This window comes from Pangasianodon hypophthalmus, chromosome 14, assembly GCF_027358585.1.
Source record: "Pangasianodon hypophthalmus isolate fPanHyp1 chromosome 14, fPanHyp1.pri, whole genome shotgun sequence".
Lineage (NCBI taxonomy): Eukaryota > Metazoa > Chordata > Actinopteri > Siluriformes > Pangasiidae > Pangasianodon > Pangasianodon hypophthalmus.
In genome coordinates this window covers 20004657-20026711 of record NC_069723.1, presented here as the reverse complement: position 1 = coordinate 20026711, position 22055 = coordinate 20004657, and the positions used below count along the sequence as shown (strand labels likewise).

Here is a 22055-nt window from a genome sequence, read left to right as displayed (position 1 = left end):
ACTGACTACTCTAAATTGACTTTAGTCGTGAGTGTGTGCATGAGTGCATGGGAAAATTTGTCAGATGCGGTTGGCTGGCTTCACGTGTCTTGGAGGCAGCACGTGATAGCCTTCGCCATCCCTGGTTGCAAGCTGTCTTATGATAAGGGAAAGCTGACTGGTGGGTGGGAATTGGCCAAGACTAAATTAGGGAGAAAATTGGGAAAAATACAAAAAAAATTCTAAATGTGCTTTGGCACGTTATGTAGATCAAGAGGCAGTTTAGCACTGAATAAAGGAGGTATTATGATGGTATAATATTCATAGAAAAACTGCTTTTTGACAATCAGTGTGCTGATGTCGTAGAGCACAGTAACAATGAAAATACAATTCTCTTCTTTTCACTTTTGGGGGTAACCAAATTTTAAATTGCTATGACTTTATTCTTGATTGAGATACGCACAAAAAAGAGAAACAAATTTCAGTTCAGGAAAGCCTGTAGTTTTCAGAGCTTCCACTCATTAGCCTAATAACGCATGTTAAATGAGGTCTTTCCAAAAACATCTCATCATTAACCATCTAATTGGAATACCAATAATATTACATGAGCATCCCACCAAGATCAGGGTTTTTGCGCAGTATAGCCAACTCACCTCTGTCTGTGTTGGGGACACCAAGATCAATGGTTGGGATGGAAGGATCAGCATGATCACTGTAGTACTCCAGATGTGAAGCTTGTTTCTCCCATGTCTTCTTCACCACAGGGACTACAGCAGATCAGGAGGTAATGAGTCAACACCAGCATTCCAGGCTTGCAAAAATCATACAATGCTTAGGATTTACTGGTGTTGTAATGGTGCCTGCTCTAGAGTAGACAAACATGAAAATTTACTGCAGCTGTAATGACTTCTATTACAGAACAACACATTAAAACGTCTCTCAAATAATATTGTTTCTCCAATAGTTCTGATATAAATCTGAATTATTTAGTGTTAATAGTTCCTTTTTGCTTGTACAATGACATACCAAATATTTGCAATGGTTATTTAAATCAAAGCTCGTGACATCTATGATGTCTGTTTTAGCCCATTTATTTGGATAATGTGCAGATATAAAGTCAAAAGAAAGTCAAACAAAACCAATAATCCACAATTAGAACACATCAGTGATTCAAAAAAAATGTTAGCTAGCAATACATAATAATTACTTGTAACACTCAGCCACATAGAATACACTGTTTTCTTGATTTATCTTCTAAACATGGGCAAACTCTGCAACACTATTCTTCCCAGGAATGTATTTTTAAAATACTCTATCCTAATGACTACAGCACTATTGCATACAACTGTACAAAAAATGTCCAAACATGCAGATTTATTAACTGAGCTATTAAAATCATCAGTTTTTGTCATCCACTATTCCTTATCCATCACGACAGGAGTTTGTCTTTCCTGCAAGTAATGCGTTTAGCTGTATATCAGGAAAAAAACAAGTGAAGACTGGCTGAATGCTGTAATGGATTTCTCCTTTCCAGTGGAGAGACACATGGAAATAACATTAAGGTCTGTTTGCATTTCTAATTGTTACAGGAACAATGGTTTGAGGTTAGGTTTAGGGTTAAGAAAGGATCATCTATATCACTGATCAACTCATCTATACTGGTTTCACCTCTTCATCTTCAGAAGCTTGCGTAGCTAATGAAGGGCTTTTGTCCACAACATCCTGTTTCTGATGAAACTCTTTGGGTGTGTGGTAAAGTGTTCAATGTAAAATGTTCAAACTGAATTCACTAAGCACAGCTAGCCCAAAACAGCAAGGATAAGGAAAGGGAAACAAATAGGTCTAATATCCTACAAGGACAGACCAATAACAGCAAAGATTATCAAGACCAAAACAATGCTTCAGATATGTGGATGATAACTAGGTTAAAGTCAAAACCCAGGACGTGCAACCTGAACAATTCAACTCAGTGGACTCACAAGATACCAAAAGGCCTCTTTAGTATGCAAAAGGAGAACAGCAATTTAGACACCTTTATAAACCACCTTACACTGATCTGTTTTTGCTATCACACCCCTACTATAACACAATCTATAGAATAATCCAAGGACAAGGAGTGCAAACATGGGGAAAGGTTTAAAAGCAGTTGTTATCTAAATTGGGCTTTTGTCAAACAGCAACAAGATCCAACAGGAACCCCAAACCCATTATTCTAACAGCAAAGGAAGGACAAACAAAGAAATGTATTTTCTTATACAAACCAGTAGTACCAAAGCAACATGAGATTAACTTGGAGGCCAAAGGTAAATGGGATACACTACTTCATCAGGGTCAAGTGGAGTAAAAATGTGCCTGACAAGGAACTTTGCAGAAACTAATGTTCAGGCAAAGGGTATTAGTAACTAAATTCTTCAGCTAGATTGACTTTTGCAAGGCCACTCCATCCTTATCAAGATTTCCTAAGATACACAAGGAGATAGCTGCTCACAGGAATATCAACTTTGTGACAGACAGTATTGACAAATACATTGGCCGGCCACTAATTCGGGCCTCTTAGTGCTAAACATCACACAGCACATACAAAACTCCAAGGGCACTGTAAAACCAGTCTGGAGATTAAATCTTGAAACGGGTGACTGCACATCAATGTATATATGCAATCAAAGCTCTGAATCCAAGGACATTTCCTAAGGAACAATACACTAAGACACCAGGAAATCACTCGTTTTCTCTGCGTAGCCAATAAGTGGAGTAATAAGTGGAGACGAGAGGCCTGAACGCCTTCCAGCAAACGAGCCCAAGCCACTCTTTCAGATACGTGGATGCTATCTGGGTTAAAAGCAAAGCCCTTAAGGTAGAACCCTTTACTGAACGTATCATATTACACATAGGGAAGTGGTGGCTTATTGGTTAAGGCTTTGGACTAGTGATGAGCTTGTGAAGGTTGTGAGTTCAAAACCCAGCACCACCAAACTGCCACTGTCAGGTCCTTGAGGAAGACTCTTGACTCGACTGCTCAGGTCTGTCCTGTTTCAACAGTAAGTCACTCAGTATAAAAACATCAGCCAAATGAGCAAAAGTAAATATCACTTCAGTGGGCAACTACATAAAGTACACACAAGTGTAGATTGTCTTTGGCTGACAGATAGAACCTTATAAAACCAAGTTTGTGAGTTGGTTTTATACACACAAAACACCACAGGGAAATAAAGTATCCCTCAGAGATGATATAACAGTACACCTAATTAATTTACTCAGTCAATTACTCAATTTACTCAATCTTGTCATTGCTACTGTTTGCAGTCACCAATATTATAGTTATGGTTATGATATTTTTTTGCTGTCATTATTCCTGCTGCTGTTGTTATTGGCATAATAAAAATCCTCCTCTTAAAAGTTCTTTAAAGTCACTTCTGAGAGATAATTATGATAATCAAGCCAATTAAATGCTGGCACCAGTTCCACAAATACGTCCTTCCTTTCCAGATATGTCTTCAGAACAGTTGGCAACAATTAAGTTGTCTCATTAAGTGGAGTAACGATGGGATGGGTTGGATCTATGTGAGTGCTCAGGTCCATCAAGACCTGTGATAATGTGACAGGCAAACCAACCCAAAATAGCAAACGTAAAAGGCAAATGTTAGAATATTCTGATAGAGCACATTAGAAGATGGACACTATGAGGACAGAAAGTGGCTGTGTGATCAGCCAGGTGTGTATCTGAACCAAGCTCATTCTGCTTCTGTGAAGACATTAGCGATCAATGATTTTCAAAGTGATAATGGGATACCTGAATGTAGGACTTTATTCTCAATCGCAATCATGAATGATACACCAGGTTCAGCTCATTATAAAGTTCTAATGAGTTCAGATAATTATTAATCAGATTTATTAGCAAAAGGGTAAACAATGAACTATACAAATAGACGGAGAAATATAAATGTAATTTATAAAGGAAAAAAAAATGTTTCAGCTTTACAAGACAAAATGGATGGACAATCCTTTGAGGTACAACTAGAAGCTTGAGGCATTGATGAAAGAGGATTTGTGTGTACATATGAAGGTATCCGCCGTATTTTCAGTGTTCAGATGAGCCATTTCTGTTTATTTCAGCTGACTAGCTCGTATTCATCACAGCACCTATCAACATTGCCATTTAACATCTCATAGTTAATGTTAATAGATATGGATTTGGGGAAATCTGCTATTGTGTGTGCACTTAAGGGTTGCCATAATAACTAGCACAAAAAAAGGTTTTCTTACAGCAGGTGTGTTTTGACCGTAAACCATGCACCACAGCTAAACGTGGATGTGAGATGCCATAAGATCTCCATCTGCCTCCTAAAAATTAAGAAGCTCTTTGGCTTTGGTTAAAAGATTTGAATCTAAAGAAACCACTGAAGCGACCGCATGTTTGCTCTTTTCACTTTGGACAGATGATATACGGAGGAGCTCCATATCCAGAGAACCGATGTGCTCCGATGCTCCAGTGAAATCTCTGAGGTGGTGTCTTGTCCAGGAAAATACAGTTGTTTGAAAGCCCAGTGGTGTTCACTGTGCCGAAACAACAGCTGAGACAAGGATTGAGTTATTTCAGGAGTTGTCTGCTATCTTGTATAACCATTAGACTGGCTAGCTGGCAAGGGAACATTAGCTGCATCTGTTCATAACAGTAGCTTGTGCAGTCAAATAGCCATGCTCATAGCTCTCGCACAAAAAGAGGAAATACAAGCGTGTTGCAAAATAAGGTGGATAGTGATGCGCCATATGATCAAAAAAAATTCATAGTGGTGTGGGTCAAAGTTTCAACATCATTTGGTGAAGCAATATTAAGATCCATGCCCTGGTTCTGCACTACAGGTGCTAATGGGAGGGTGTAGACACTTGGCAACTAAGAGAGAATAATTAAAACTGCGTTTTTATCCGTGTTGTGTTTTAGAAAGTATAGGAAATAGGAAACGTACTGATATTAGTGAGGGAAACAGGAAACCATCTGTATTACCAGAGACCTGATACCAGCCATGGTGCCTGATACCAGGCATGAAATGATTATCTAATGAATCGAAAGCGGCTGAGATCAAGAATGAGGAGAAAGTTCTAAAGTGAACAGTCATTTAATACTCATGAAAGAACAATCTTAGTGCTGTGTCAGGAATGAAAGACAGCTTGAAGGAGTTTCAAAAGGACTGCCGTTATCTAATAAGCTTCGTAAGTGTGTGGCTACAACACCAACACATAAACCAGAAATAAGAAATTGGATTAAAAAAAAAGGGTTGATGGTTTTCCAGTGAGTCAGGCTTAAGAACAGGAATATGTGTTTTAGGAGCAGTAAGGACATACTGGAACTAGAAATAAGTGACATTAATTAGATGACATATGACAGCAGAGATGACAGATACGTATTAAAAGTAGGAGTAGGTGCCGGATAAATCAGGCAGAAAGATGCATTAGTTGCAGAGATAAGATCAGAGATAACTGTGGCTGTGTAAGAAAAACACAATTCACAGGGCTTGCATGAAGGGGAGGCTGTATGATATATTTTGCTAATTTTATCTTTAAAGGAAGGTTCTTTAAACAAGAAGAGTTCCACTAATTAGCTTCTTGCACAGTTGTATACCAAGACCTCCCACTTCTCTTTCTATCCTGGTTAGAGACACTTCTGTTCTGTGAAGGGAGTAGTACACACCTTTGTGTAGATATCTTCAATTTCTTGGCAGTTTCCTGCATGGAATAGCCTTAACTTCTCAAAACAACAATCGACTGATGAGTTTCTGAGGAAAGCTTTTTCATTCTGGCTATTTTGAGACTATATTCAAACCCAAAAATGCTTATGCTTCACATACTCAAGTATGCCAAGAAAGGCCGGTTTTAATGCTTCCTTAAACAGTACAACATTTAAACAACATTTTCATAATTGCACAAGGGTTTTCTAACGATGAATTAGCCGATTAGCTAACACACTGTGCCACTGGAACACAGGAGTGAAGGTGAACAATCATCTGTTTCCAGCTATAGGAGTCATTTACAACATTAACAATGTCCAGATTGTATTCCTGGTCAACCTAATGTTGTTTTAATTGAAAAAGGTGATTTAGACCTTCCTTTAAACACAAGCACTTGCCTTTAAACCTAAAATCAGGGGATTGAAAATGAGAACTTAAGACACAGATAGTGTTTTTATTTCCTTTGCTTTCAAATGTAATATGATGTAAGCAAGAGAATATTTTAAAATGGCAACATGACTAGTACCTGTTCATAGGATTTAAAAAGATGATACTATTAATGAATTAATAGTGTGATATTTATGCATCTAATATTGGCTTCAAATAGGATTCCAGGCATTTTAAGTACATTTACAGTCCCTAACATAAATCCTAGCATGATATACAATATTGTTGTTCCATCAGAATGGCATGTAACGGCACCTTTGTTTTACTCAAGCTTCACCCCATGCATGCAACTCTTGCACAACTTCTGAATACTGCTTAAGTCTATAGGTGCATCTGAGGTCTGAATACTGATGCGCTCAATTTCTATACATGCACATAACTCTGAATATGGGCCACAGTGTATCTGTAAATGTAGCTGTCCTGATTTAGATCTGTCTATCTAATTAATTAATATTAATCTACATGTAAACTATTGTGTTAAAATAATTACACTTGGAAGGTCCATGGTATTTTTTGGAAAAAAAGAAAAAATTCCAATATGAGACAAACTGGGTATGAAATAAAACAAACATTTCTGAATGCTCCACAAAGGATAAACATTATTAACCTGATGAAAGCAATGACAAATCAACTCACCTCTTTCTGTGTGGAACTTCTTGCATGTTTTCACCGCCACAAATATGTCCTCCCTTTTAACAGGCTCACCCTGATGAGGAAAAAAAAAACATGAGGAGATGATATCAATATTGACACACACACATGCAAACACACACACACACACACACACACACACACAAAACACTGTGAAACTGAAACTGACAGGGCAGTGAACCAATTTCCCCACATCAAACATCACTTTATCCTCACAAATCTCACCTCATTATTATGTGCTCTCTGCATACACAGGGTCGCTGTCCACAAAACAAACACTGATATGCATGCGTGCACACACACAAACACAAACACAAACACACACACACACACACACACACAGAGTGTACAGAGAGACTTTGAAGCTCTATTTAAATCCGGAGCATGTAGTATAGGTTTGAGTGACTCTATAAAGCGTGAGGTTTGAATAGTGTCCCAGGGATCATTCTCTAGTGTGACAGATTTTACTTTCTGGTTTACTGAAAAGAACCAGACCCTGAATTTTATCTTCCTTCCTGATTTCTCCTTCAGGCGAAATGTGAATATCAAATATTACACAAAATATACAACATCAAATATCATATTTATTTCAGATCAGTATTAGTATTAGTATCAATAGTATCTCATTAGTATATGAAAATTATTCATTTAATAATAAGATTTTTGTAGTGGAAATATAGTGCTTTTTTTTAGAAGAATATTACATTTAAATAGAATGTGTATGTTAGATTGTGTAGATAATAAAACTTAGATAATAAACTGCCCATATCTGGGGAAAAGAAATTACACTGATCAGGTAAACACCAATGTTGTCTTTAAAATATGAATAGATAGAATTTAGTGGAGGTTAATCACTCAGGGCATCTCTAATTAATTAATTCTTCCTTTTAGGATTAACACACATTTTTTAAAAGAGTTTCTCTCACACCAACTAGTCAGGAGCTACATTTAGCCATGAGAAGGAGATACTTGTCCAATCAAATAATAGGACATGTGAATTCTAGCTCGTCACTTAAGCACTAGGCTTTATATAAGAAATCCTAAAAAAATAACAATTGCGAGACTCACAGTTAAACTGTCAATTTCCCAGCCCCACTTCCCAGATGTGTGGCGCTCAACTCGTCCTAGTCTTGGTTAATCTTGCTCACTCAAACAAAAGAAAAAAAGCTCTTTTCACTTTACACCTTCACTTCACCTGCAGGAGCTGTGCTGCCAGCTTTTCCCCCCATTCTCCTTTTTTTCCCTTTTTGTGTTAAAATAGGTACATCACAATTACCCTTTGGCTTCACGGCTCCTCACCGTCTCTATGAGATGTGCTTCTGAAATAATTGGATCTTCTCAGAGAAAATTATCTAACCTAAATCCATATAAAAAGTCTTTCAATTGAAAAAATAAATGGATAGATACATAGATAGAGAGAGATCGATAATAAATAAATGAATAAAATAAAATAGATTAATAAAATAAATAAAAAATAAAAAAATAAGCAAATCATATATTACATAAGTATTATATAATAAAAACAAATTCTAATAAAATATAATAAAAATAAGGCTACGTCACTCTATCCTGTTGTTGATTATTTTCCTATAACAGCATAGCCCCAGGTGTTTTATCGCTTACTTAATAACTGAGAGTAAGTAGTCAGAAGTCAATATTAAACACATACAGTCCTGTTATTTGATTTTAGATTATGATTTCAATTGTTCCAACTGATGCTACAGTGATTTCAATACCAGTAATATCACCTGGATCAAATCCATGATCAAGCATAAATATACACATAGACACATGCACAGATCTGAGAGAGCAAAGCATTGTGACAGCACAGAGATATTCAGGAAATATCTGCTGCTTGGAATAAATCAAGAATGTTTGCTTTAGTGGAAGGATGGTCAAAAACACTCTTTATGCATTTGAAAATATGTGGATGTGAGGCTGGTCTGAGTAAGGCTCTGTGCTGAGGGAAGCACCACCTAGGCGTGATAACATCAGATCTGAAGTGAGCTGATAAAAGATTGAAGGTGAGGAAAGGAAGTTATTTCAGTAGGTCTGAGATTAATGTTGGACCTGCTGGGAATCCTGACAAGACTTGCTGACAAAGTAAAATGCAAAAGAAACTCACACTGCTGTGGAAGCCTTATTATACAAATTATAATGATTTCTTATTGAGGGGAAAAGTACCTTTCCAAAAAAAAAAAAAAAAAAATCCATTTTCATTTAATAACTCATGTTCATTTCCTATTGAAATCTCATTACAATATACAATTAGTACAGCAATGGAGTCTAACAGTTAATTTTATTATTAAACAGTATTAAACACATAGCACTCGTGACTGAACCTCGAACAATGTTAAAAATTAGGACTTTAGATGAATGTGAATGAAGCGTCCACAGAAACATGGCTCAGAATTATATACCATATAAACAGAAATGTGGCTCTGTTTATATGCTATATAATCTTTAAAACAAAGCCCCTGTCCTGTCTTGTATGCTGCACTGTGGTCCTGGACGAATGATACTCCATTCCACTGTTTCACCTCAACAGAGGAGCCGCACAACACCGGTGCCAAAAAGAGAACCGCAAAGATTATCACTAATTCCATACAGCCAGGTCAAAAAAAAAAACTATACCACAAAGTTATAAAAAACTGCAGCACAAAATAAATAAAATCAAAGGAAACATGAAAAAATCCAAGCCACTAGAGGTTAAAGAGTTTAGCTCACAAATCCAAAAAAGCCTCTCTTTGCAATGATTTCTTGTCTCGATTCCCCCCATCCTGTGAGGAAGGACCCTCTCAATGCCCAGGAACTTGAAATCTAAAAAACAATATTTGGCTCAATCAAAATGTTGGGAGACAGGAGATGTATGATCTTGTCTCCTGATAGCACTCATATGTTCAATAATTCTGATACATAATGTACATTTATTTATATAATGATAATTTCTATTATTATTTCTATTATATATATTTCTATTATATATATATACACATATGAGACATGTAGTTATACAAGTAAGCAATTGCTTAATGTTATAAGTTTTGGAAGTATGCGGATGTGTAAAAGATTTGATGTAATGAGAACAGGAAGTACAATTGTTAAATGGAAAATTCCCCTGGGCATCGATGAGGGTTGCAGAGGAGATGATGGTAGTATCAGCATGCACCAATCTATCCCTGAGGTTAGCATTCCTATAATAAATACACAGAGGGGGATCAGTGAATATGCCCATCAATTCCCTGTCACTTCAAATAATATACCAGTGATTAGAAATTATCTTTTTAATCTCTGAACTCAAAGGACTAAATGTAGATTTAAAAAAAAAACACATGAAAAATTGCTGATTGGTCTTTTCTAGCATGGATGAATAACGGACTCTATCAAGTGCAGTGTCCAACCAATTGCTGGCGTATCCACATGACCTGAAATCACCATATAAAACCTGAGCTTGAGCTTCAAAATCATTTATATTGGAACAAATATGATACAGTCTTGAGAACTGACTATATTGTAGACCTCGTTTCAGATAGACTGGATGAATGCTATTAGCAGATAGTTTTGTTTTTTTTTTAATATATAGACAGAGGACACAATTCGCCCACCAATAATTGAGATACTGGTGTCCAAAAAATTAACCTTCATGGTACCCATATGACGTGTAAATTTAATGGATGGTCTCAGGCAATTCATATATAAAATAAAAGCTTCTCATAATTATAATTTCTCACAATAGTTTATCATAAACAGGGGCCATAGCGGCACGCATAGTTGTTCCCTCAAGTTCAGCCATATTTACAATAAGTCATTGGACAAACCATCGTCATCAGTGTGTAGATCAAGAAAATGCCAGAAGACCCTCAGTATGAGGAATGTATATAAAAGATACCATCCATTGTGGCAAGTATAATGTCTTCTTCCAGATTGTTAATAGCTGACGAGTGCTGAAGAAAATCTGTTGTGTGTTTAAGGTAACTAGGAAGAGATGTGACTAAAGGTCTCAGAAAAAAAATCAGCAACAATTGGAAAGTGGCTCTTTTTTTAGAGACTGTTTTTTTACCAGCCACTATAGGCCACTTATTATTATTATTATTATTATTATTGTTATTATTATTAATGGCTGTTAATCACTTCAGGAAAAGAAATATCTTCAGAAAGTTCTGAACCTATTCAAAGAAACAGGACATGTTCAATGTGTTCTCAATAACAAGTGATTTCTATTCCAACGTTTAAACAGGAGCCTTCATTAGCAATACTTTACCGAAGGCAAAAGTGCACTAGCAATCTCAGGAAGTACGACTGCAGATGAGTGTGATGAAGGTGTGTACAGAATCACAGCAGCTTGAAATTTGTCTGGATTTCCGTGTTTGCACAAGATTAAACCGGGACTTTCTACCTCTGGTGTCCTTGTAATGCCATGTCACATGTCTCAAATCAAGCAAAGTAAAATGAAAGAGGAGAATGTCATAACCTCCTGAGGGAAAGTGAAACAGTGCCTTGAAAAGTGTTTTACATCCACCATGCAATCTAACTGAGTTTCTCTGAGTATTAACATCAAATATTACAATGTTTCTGGAGTTTTAAGCTAAAACATTATTATTATTATTATTATTGTTATTATTATTATTATTGTTGTTGTTGCTGTTTTTGTGAAATCATTTTTAATTTAATTTCTTTGTATTTAATTTTTTAAATTTAATTTCTTTGTATTTAATCAATGTAATTAATTAATTTAGTTAATTATTCCTTTAGTCATTCTGTCATTCGTTCATTTATTCATTCATTTATTTATACTTTCCTGTTTCTAATGTAGCACTTTGCTATGTTTTTGCTTCATGTGAGTGTGACAAGCACGTTTTCTTTTGCAAAAACAGACTAATTAATCAAAAAAAAAAAAAAAAAACCTTTTTAGTTATTATGGCAAGCTAGGAATCATTCAAGAACATTATTTATCCAGTAGTGTGTTTACTGATTGCATTGCATTTTTTTGTTTTGTACTCCTAAACACTACAACTCTGTGATACACCGTACATGACTACAGCTTGCATGCTGAATGTTGTACATGTACGTTGAATATTCTTGCTCTGAGGTGCTGTATATAAATAAAAAGATTCACTGATGAAGAGTGAAAGCTGAGAGTAAGTACTGAGTGTGCTTGCCAGATGTTGTGTTTACCTACACACAGCGGTGAGTGTGTGTTAACAGTAGTGGCACAGCGCTGGGCTTGAGGTGAATGCTCCGGCAATGTACACAGTTCAGGAACTGCCGTAAGTCGAGGCCCTTTACCTTCATCCCAGATGTACAGCGCCACCTAGAACAACAACACACTTTAATGTTACACCACTGATGCATCTATAAGCATAGCAAAGTAATAAGTGACTACTACCATCAGTGTTTAAATATTATACCCCTGCTCTCTTCAATATGCACTCAATTTCAGTTTTTTTTACTAATAGATTTCATCTTTCAACAAAAATATCGTATAGTCAATATTTCATCATTTCATGCCAACTCATTTCAGTCCAATCTCCTCAGCTTAACATTAAAAAAAGACAACATGAAAAATACATGTAATTTAATGACAATTAATTCAGCACTCAGGAGGATCAGACAATTAATTCAGCACTCAGGAGGATCAGACAATTAATTCAGCACTCAGGTGGATCAGACAATTAATTCAGCACTCAGGTGGATCAGACAATTAATTCAGCACTCAGGAGGATCAGACAATTAATTCAGCACTCAGGTGGATCAGACAATTAATTCAGCACTCAGGTGGATCAGACAATTAATTCAGCACTCAGGTGGATCAGACAATTACTTCAGCACTCAGGTGGATCAGACAATTAATTCAGCACTCAGGTGGATCAGACAATTAAATCAGCACTCAGGTGGATCAGACAATTACTTCAGCACTCAGGTGGATCAGACAATTAATTCAGCACTCAGGTGGATCAGACAATTAAATCAGCACTCAGGTGGATCAGACAATTACTTCAGCACTCAGGTGGATCAGACAATTAATTCAGCACTCAGGTGGATCAGACAGTTAATACTCAAATTGGTCAACTTTGACCAATTTGCTATTTTTTTCTCATCTGATTGGCATAAGGTAATTAATTTGTCCAGGCTATGTACCTAAACACATAAACTTAAGGATAATTCACTGACTTTTCGGTAGTTTCTTCCCCTTTTCTGTGGCGTTCCAGTCATGACTATGAGAAGATTCAGAATAAGAATTGTCTCACTGTCTGACTGTTAAGTTTGCAAAGCAAGTACAGTTTTGTTTTCTGGTCAGTTTACCTTTTTTAAACCTTTTTTCAGATTTTCGATTCTGGAAATGCACATATATTGGCTAAAATTTGATACAGCCCAACAGTCTGATAGAAGAAGCTGGGTTCAGGGTTAAGGGCCTTGCTCAAGGTGGTGCTGGGGCTTGAACGACAGAAGCGGGTAACATCACCGCTTCACCCATACTAGGAATTTGTGCTCTGCATTTAACCCATCCAAGTGCGCACACACACAGTAGTGAACACACACACACACACCCGGAGCTGTGGGCAGCCTTTTTTTTTTGCTGCGGCGCCCGGGGAGCAGTTGGGGGTTCGGTGCCTTGCTCAAGAGTCTCACCTCAGTCGTGGTATTGAGTGTGGGAGAGAGCGCTGGTCATTCACTCCCCCCACCTACAATCCCTGCCGGACCCGAGACTCGAACCCACAACCTTCAGGTTCACCTTCGGGTTCTGACTCTCTAACCATTAGGCCACGACTGCGCCCTGCGCCCTGCGCCCAGCGCCCAATGCCCAATGACAAATGCCCAATGCCCAATGACCTAGGCTTGATCCTGAGCTTGAGTAAGAGTACAGAGTTCAATTTCATTCAGTCCTTTGAAAATACATGTTGAATGTATGAAAACAAATTGTGTTAGTGTAACTCGATTCATTCGCGTGGAACTGATATATGCATTTGAATTAAGTAAATTCAATGAGATTTTTTTGTGAGACCTTCAGAGAAAACATTTCAGCGCTATGTGTGAGTCATTTCCTTTCACAACTGATGAAACACCTCGAGTGAGTGAGGAAATGTCATCAAGATTAAAATTCAAGTCTAATTACCTAGACATACACCTAAGAGACATTCAGACTGACCTACATGACTCCAATCCTTCACCGAGAACCTTTCTGAGGCATTACAATGCTTCAATTTCATAATACTCTTCCTGTCAAATTATTAAATAACCTCCAATCCAAATTCATTTATTCACTGAGGAGTCAACTGTGCAAATCCTAAAGCTGAAAGCTAGAAAGATATGGTGGCTACATCAATAACTTCCAAATAGCATTTATATTCCAAACATATTCTAACACCATATTGTCACACTATGGGCTGGAACTAATGGTAATGTCTTCAGACAGTCCAGGACTTTTCATATACCTTCATAGACAAGAAAATGTGACTTTCACAGTACATCCAGAGGCACTCTGAAAAAAAAGAAAAAAAAAAAAAAATCCAGCCCTGCGCACCAAAGGCAAGACGGCCGACATCAATGGTATATGAAAGAAATGGAAAAGAAAAGAGAAAAAGCAAGATAGAGGTATCATGAAGGTGATTTAATTTAAGAGAGAGAGAGAGGACTGAAGATGTGCAGTGATAGGGAGTAAAAAAAAAAAAAAAAAAAAAACTTTCAGGAGACAAGCTAGGCCCAGAAGGCGTAAAAAAAAGAGTGAGTGAAGAGAGAGATGGAAAGAGACACAGAGTGGCATTGCCGATCTGAAAAGGTCCTTGACTCTGCAGCGTGACTATTTTAAATTGGAGAGCTGCCTGCATGGAAAGGCGTATGAAAAAGAACATGATGAGAGATCAGAGTGCTCGCAAGTAAAGACTGAATATCAGCAGTCAGCATAGCGGATTTAAATTAGAAAATAATATATAAAATTCATGAACATCATGACTGAAGTCTTAATAAAAAAGTGCATTAGTGTGCAAAATCAATACAAATTTGACTTACCTCGTGTTTGAGGTCTATGGTGAAGTCTGACTTCAGAGGCTGTTCTTGTACCTTATTGGCAAGCCTGAAATGAAAAATCCATTCAAATTAGTTTTTTAAGCACCTAATTAAGCATACACCGGGAGTTAATTACACCATATATCGTGATATATACATTATAATTGACAATAATTATTGCTCTTTGTGAGTTTTGCATTTATTCTTTCAACACGGGGATAAAATGTGATTAGTCACTTCCCTGAAAACCTGACAGCATTTAATATACAGTGGCACTACTGATCGGAAAACTCCAGGGCTGTCATTTATCATTTAATTTTGCATAGAAATCTTCAATTTGTGTGCATGTACTGCCAGGACGCATAAGGAAATTGCCATTTATCACACAGCTGTACACAATAGATGATGATAAATTCCACGTACTCTAAACTGATGTGCTCGTGCACGCCAACCCTCATTTATATAAAGAAGCGCCCCCAAAGCGCCATTTACGTAGCCTGCTTGTGGCACTGCATTGCTCCGGTATATTGACTGATAACGAAATGGAGCAACTGTTACACAAAGTAGAGTAAAGTTATTTAACACTTTCATGAGTGGTTTGTTTAAAAAAAAAAAAAAAATACACAATATTTAATTTTGTTTTTAAAATGTATAGCTACATGTGTGCAGTCTATTGCCCCAATTACATTTAGAAAAATTGCAATGGCGTAAAAATATTTATTTATTTATTTATTTAGTTAGTTAGTTAGTTAGTTAGTTAGTTGAGTTCGCTCGCTGCTGCTGGGGGTGGCCCCATATGGACGGCCTGAAGAACTGTTTGGTTTGCAGGATGGTGCCACCTGGGGGCTGTGGAGATGGCATGGGGATCACATATGGGGAGCTGTACTGTAATGGCTTGGGACTGCGATTGCTGTAGTGGCTTGGGGGCTACGGTTGCCACGAACACCTTCATACTCAGGACTCCATCAGTGGACAGTGGATAGATTTTAACCAACCGGACTTCCTGTGAAAACTATGATGAATTTACTGGTTGCACAATTGCACTATTTGTCCATATAGTACACAATAATAGAAGGGATTTATTTATAATTGCACTATCCGTTACACCCAGATGAGGATGGGTTCCCTTTTGAGCCTGTTTCCTCTCAAAGTTTCTTCCTCATATCATCTCAGGGAGTTTTTCCTTGCCACAGTCGCCTCTGGCTTGCTCATTTGGGATAAATTCACATATTTACAATTTATTTTTTTAATCCATTTATTTCTGTAAAGCTGCTTTGTGACAATGTCCATTGTTAAAAGTGCTATACAAATAAAACTGAATTTATTTATTTATTTATTTATTCTGCTGCCATATTTGGAAATGTAATGTATTGTAGCTTGAGCAATATGAATGCACATAAGATGTGCCATTGTTCGGCTCATTGTTGGTTGGGAAATGTTTCTAATTTCTCATTGAATCATGCACATGGCTAAAAACCCTAGAACAGAGATCAACTAAAACTGCACTGGGCAAACAAACTCAACGGATGAGCTACTCATCACTCTCAGAAATCAATCTTTCCATGTGTCTTTCATATGATTTTACTTTACAGTTCGTCTGTGTCACCTGTCTGTCCCTTATGAGCACCGCAACCAGAAATGTCTCTGTCCATTAATGCTGACATGACTGACATTAATTGTGATGAGAGCTCCTCATAATCAGCTTACTCACGATTTATTTTTATGTCACTCAGGGTTTCTGCATACGCATGGTCAGGAGTGTGTGTAAATATATGCACATCCTCACGCGCAAGAAAATCACAAGATAAATCGCATTCTCTTTGTAGATATGTGTGTATGCACAGGTAATGCACACGGCTATGTTTATGAATGATTTATAAATGAGAGCTCTGAATACTAGAATCCAGCACAGCTTCAGCACCATGGACAGCATCTTACAAGAACACAGTGGTGTGGGCTGTTGAGGTGAGGTGGAAGTTATATGGACATTAAAAGGTCAGAATAAACACCTAATACTATACCATACAATCCGTTAAAGCTGAGGTACACAACCCTGTTAAACACATTTTATTATTCGCTGCTCTGACACATCCAATTTTGACTGTTAATTAGCTGATTCGTTGAATCTGGTATGAAGCATGTCTCACTGGATGGATTTCCTGGACCTGCTGGAGACATTATATCTCACAGTTGGCTTGGAAATATCTGGAGAAACCCCAGGAGGAGCTGGAATCTGTGGCAGGGGATAAAGAAGTCTGGGCTAACCTTCTCAGCCTGTTGTCACTGTGATTCTTACCAGTAAAAGAGGAAAGAAAGTGGATAAATGAATGTATTAAAGATAAACACCTCTCTTAGTAGCACTAACTACAAGTTCCTCATGCAAACCGCCAAAGGCTTGTTCAGTTGTTGGATGCCTTTCTCTCTTAAAACTTTTGATGTTAGATCCAGAAGAGGAGGCTGCCTCTTTCCTTACAGATATCACTGTGCTCTTAGACATGAGTGATATGTGTTTGGGATTGTTCATTCATTCATTCATTGATTCATTCGTTTATTTATTCATTCATCAACGTTAACCACTCTGGGTTGCAATTAGTCCGGACTCTATCCCAGGAACACTGGGCTGGAGGTGAGAATACGGAATCAAATGTTATCTAGAAGGAACCAATTGCTCTCTAGAAGGAATCAAATGCTGCCTAAAAGGAATCAAATTTTATCAAAAGGAATCAAATGTGTTTTAGAAGGAATAAATTGCTCTTTAGAAGGAATCAAATGCTGTCTAGATCATATTTGCCCACACATTTAAATGAATAAATTCTTTATGGATATTTGCTGGTAGCTTTTTCCAGACTTCTTGGAGAACCTGCTACAGTTCTTCTGTCTATACAGGTAAAATCAACAACTTTGATGATGTTTATTTTTTACTGGTTTTTGAGAGAAACTCAATATGGTTTGTGTTCCAATAAAGAGTCTTTTGCACATTCATTTTCAAAGGTTCACTGCTGTATGGTTTAATAAGTAAATCTTCAGGTAGGCTGTTCTAAGAATCTCACATGCTCTTGTTTCTGCAGGTCCCTGACAGCCTCCATGATTTTTATCCATGGAAACTACTTTAGATATTACTTTCTTTGAAGACATTTATGCCTTTGGAACAAATACAAGTTCAGCTTTAAAGTGCATTCCATGTACATGATATTATCTGGGTTTTATAGTTGAGAAGAAAGTAATTTGAACCTTTCTTCCTTGTTTCATGTCTAGCTGAATCACAACTGTCTCCACAGCTGCTAATAAAAGTGCCTACGGCTCTGACAATTATCAGTCGGAGACAAAGACGAGCCAGAAATTCTTCTGTTAACCTTATATTACTTCACAGTAAGTGAAGCCAGCATTAGTCTCATCATTAAAGTAAGATTTTATTAACAAAACTGTTATTGCCAATATTATGTCATTTAATATGCCAAATTATGCCATGCCCATCTATCCTATGATGTACGGTAAAAACAACACAGATTATGGAATCTATGGTGCTGTCTTGTTGCCTAGTAATGGGCTAGACATATAACAGCCTTGCTGAATGAGGCCAAGAAAATGGCTGTGCCACAACAGCCTGAACAATTTCATGTCCCATCAATCACTTCAATTCAATTCAATTCTATTTGTATAGCGCTTTTAACAACGGACATTGTCACAAAGCAGCTTTACAGAAATATATTAATTCAGGATATAAATTTTAAATTTATGAATTTATCCCTAATGAGCAAGCCAGAGGTGAAGGTGGCAAGGAAAAACTCCCTGAGATGATATGAGGAAGAAACCTTGAGAGGAACCAGACTCAAAAGGGAACCCATCCTCATCTGGGTGACACCAGACAATGCGATTATAAATAAATCCCTTCTATAACTGTACACTATATGGTCAAAAAATGCAATTGTGTAACCACGAAAGTTCATTATAATTTACACATGAAGTCTATTTTGCTGAAGTTATCATCTGTTCACTGACTTGAGTGCAAAACTGTTTCTGGGAATTGCAAAAGCTATCAAAGCAATTGCAGTTCTAAGTCATCGCAGCAAAACGGTTCATATCCATTGTAGTCCAAAGCCATCTTCACGGTTTCCAAGTGGCACCATCCACAGTAATCTCACGTAACTTCCAAAGTGTGTGAGTGAGCTGAGCTGAAAGTGAGAGATCCAGTCTGACCTGGTGACCAGCGGCACGCTCAGAGCCCATCCTGCACTGAAGTCTGGGTACTTGAAGGCAGACGGGTTCTCAGCAAAGGCGTAATGGTGGATGATGGTGGATTCATCATCGTGAAGCGGCTTGCCAAGAAACCATTCCTGAAGGCACAGAAAAGAGGGAGCAGTGAGTAATTCTCATCCAACATCAAAGAAAATGCAAAGATTAGGGATGGAACAGAATAGGAATACATTATTCTGAATGAACAGATAACGTGTTCTGAACAGATACAGACACTAAGAGGAGGCGCAGTAGACAGAACCTTTGATTTATTTATTTTTTTAAATCACCATAGACCATATCTGTCACTTGTAAGTACTTACAAAACAGTTGTGAGTACTGCCTCTCTAATAACGGCATGACAGCTTGATCTACAGTCACCGGCCACTTTAATAGGAACACCTGTACACCTGGTCAGACTGTTTTGCATGAAAATATCAAGAGATATTTATTTATATCAAGAGCTGTTTATGTAATATTTAAACTAGTCCATTCGGCACCAACAACCACGTCACCATCAAAGTCACCGAGATCGCATTTTCCACCCTTTCTGGTGTTTGATGTGAATACTGACTGAAGCTCTTGTCCTGTATCTGCATGATTTAATGCACTGCACTGTTGCAACATGATTGGTTGACTGCATAATTTCATGAATGAGCAGGTGTACAGGTGTTCCTAATAAAGTAGTAGGTGAGTGGTAGGTGAGTACCATACTGTATGTTCACTATCCACTAACTAACTAACAAACTAACTTAATGAGTAAAGCATATACAGGAAGGAATGACCAGGAATCTTATAAAAACAATCTTATAAGTACGAATGATTGATTAATTTAAAATTAAAAGCAGTGTGCATTTTCCCTAAATTGTTTTCACCACAGTTCATTCGTGGTTCCCCCAGAGAGATTTAAAAAAATCATTAGTGTACTAGATCTAACCTTATTTTCTAAGACTTTACTGCTTTGATCGCTGACTGGCGCCAGAAATAAAATGGCGCCAGCGGAAAGACCTCGAGCGTATGAGTGCCTAAAACTTTCCAGGCAAGAGGTAAATGAGAAGGAGAAGGAGGAAATTTATACCTTTTATGACATTTCTCTCCTCAAATTTGCCCAAGAAAGGCTTTCCCCCGCTGTAAGCTGTGAATTTTAATACACCGCCAGCTCTCCCCTTAATGAAGAATTATATTATTATGGAACAGCTTTCAAATCCTTTCCGTTAACTGACATCTTAAAAAAATTACCCTGGCTCCATATAAGAACATCCTTTAAAACATTTTGTTCTTTGTTTTTAGACCTTATTACTATTTACTGTAATTATCTGGTGTCTATCCAGCGTCAGCACAGGAAGAGCACAGGTCTAAATCTGGTTCTTCTTAAGGCTTCTTCCCTATTCCATCTCAGGGAGTTTTTCTGTCACTGTCACTACAGACTTGCTCATTTGGGATCCAAATCTGCACCCGGATTTCTGTAAAGCTGCTTTATAGCAACAATGTCTGTCAATCTAGTCTAGTCCAAAACGTGGAGCTGATCCTGTGGAAGTGGAAGTGCACCTGATCTCCAGCAATGTAACCTGGAAGACATCTACTACTGTAATCTCTTTTAGGAAGAGTTTGTGTTAGCAAGATATATTTAAAGCATTTCATCATAAAAAGTACAGAGTAGCTGGCAGTTAATGATAACAGATTTGTGGAAAGATTTACACAGGTATTCGGAAAATCGCAGACCAATAAAACTCAAAAGTGTATTGTCAGAGCAAACTGCAGATCTATGCTCTGAATCACAGAAACAATCTCAGCCATGGTATTTTCTACAGTGCCTAAGGGAGACATCAAGAGATTTCCACTCTGAATGAATAATAATAATAAAAAAAAAATACTGATGGATATTTTTGCCACTATGACTCCCTGATTGCTCATAGTTCTGGGCCTGAATGCCTGTCAGTCTGCTTTGTGCCAGTGTTCACAGAACTGCTCAAGCAAAACCGAGTGTTTTCTGCATTTTTCGCAGTTTACATACAGAATGCTGCAGTCTGACAATCATGTCTGTCAAACTGTACTGCTAATCAAAAGCCAACCTTGAAAACAACCTAACACACATCATTCACATTCGCCTCCTAATAAATAATCTCTCAGACAGTTTATTAACAATCTAACTGCCAATAACGTCATATCCGTTCAGCTCATTACTGTACACATGATGTACATTCCCTTTGTTATGTCAGGTGTCCAGTCATTGCTTTACCAAAGTTGTGTGCAAACTTACTAAAAGATGTGTGTCCAAAGCAAGTTCATGGCACAGATGGTTTACATAAATGACACCCACAAAGCTCCAGAAAATGCAAACTCACAGAGACAAAGTGATGACTAAACAGTGAAAGAGCATCTCCTAAGATAATACTGTGCTGTTACCTGGACGATCAATGTCTGTTTTTATCTTTTGTGAGAGTTGTTCCTGAGTGTCCTGTTTGTCCTGAGCAGATAAACTGCCCACTGTTCTTAAGAAAAATCCTCCAGGTCCTGCACATTCTTTGCTTTTCCAGCATCTTCTGCATATTTGACCACTTTCCAGCAGTGACTATATGATTTTGAGATCCATCTTTTCACACTGAGGACAGCTGAGGGACTCGTACACAACTATTACGAAAGGTGCAAACATTCACTGATACTCAAGAAGGCAACATGATACATGAAAAGCCAGGGGGATGTAAACTTTGGAACAGGATGATCGATGTGAACTGTTATTAGTTTGTTTAAATATCTTATTTTTTTTCATTTAGCACTGCCCTTCAGAAGCTACATAATACATGCATATACAGCATACATGTTTCCCAGAAGACAAAACAATTTAGGAAACTTCCACTTAATTAATACTAATCACATTGTCTTAGAAACAGACATGAGCACTTAAACGCTGTTTTTCAATATTTCCTTTCTGGAGGATCATAGCCTTCGACGTACACTGTAGAATTATGTGAAATGTAAGGGACATGTGCGATTGCACGACAAAAGAGATTCCACATT

The 22055-nt window shown here is 37.5% G+C and overlaps 1 protein-coding gene across 2 annotated transcripts in view; it reads right to left on the bottom strand.

Annotated features, from left to right (window-relative positions):
* b3glcta (beta 3-glucosyltransferase a) overlaps nucleotides 1-22055 on the bottom strand; it is a 128067-nt gene that overhangs the window by 26025 nt on the left and 79987 nt on the right. For both annotated transcript variants that reach the window (XM_053239497.1, XM_026935148.3), the window contains exons 7-11: nucleotides 19002-19138; nucleotides 14808-14871; nucleotides 11980-12111; nucleotides 6786-6855; nucleotides 633-746 (exon numbers count right to left, since the gene is read on the bottom strand). In XM_053239497.1, coding sequence (XP_053095472.1) covers nucleotides 633-746; nucleotides 6786-6855; nucleotides 11980-12111; nucleotides 14808-14871; nucleotides 19002-19138 — 517 coding nt within the window. The remainder of the gene's footprint in view (nucleotides 1-632; nucleotides 747-6785; nucleotides 6856-11979; nucleotides 12112-14807; nucleotides 14872-19001; nucleotides 19139-22055) is intronic.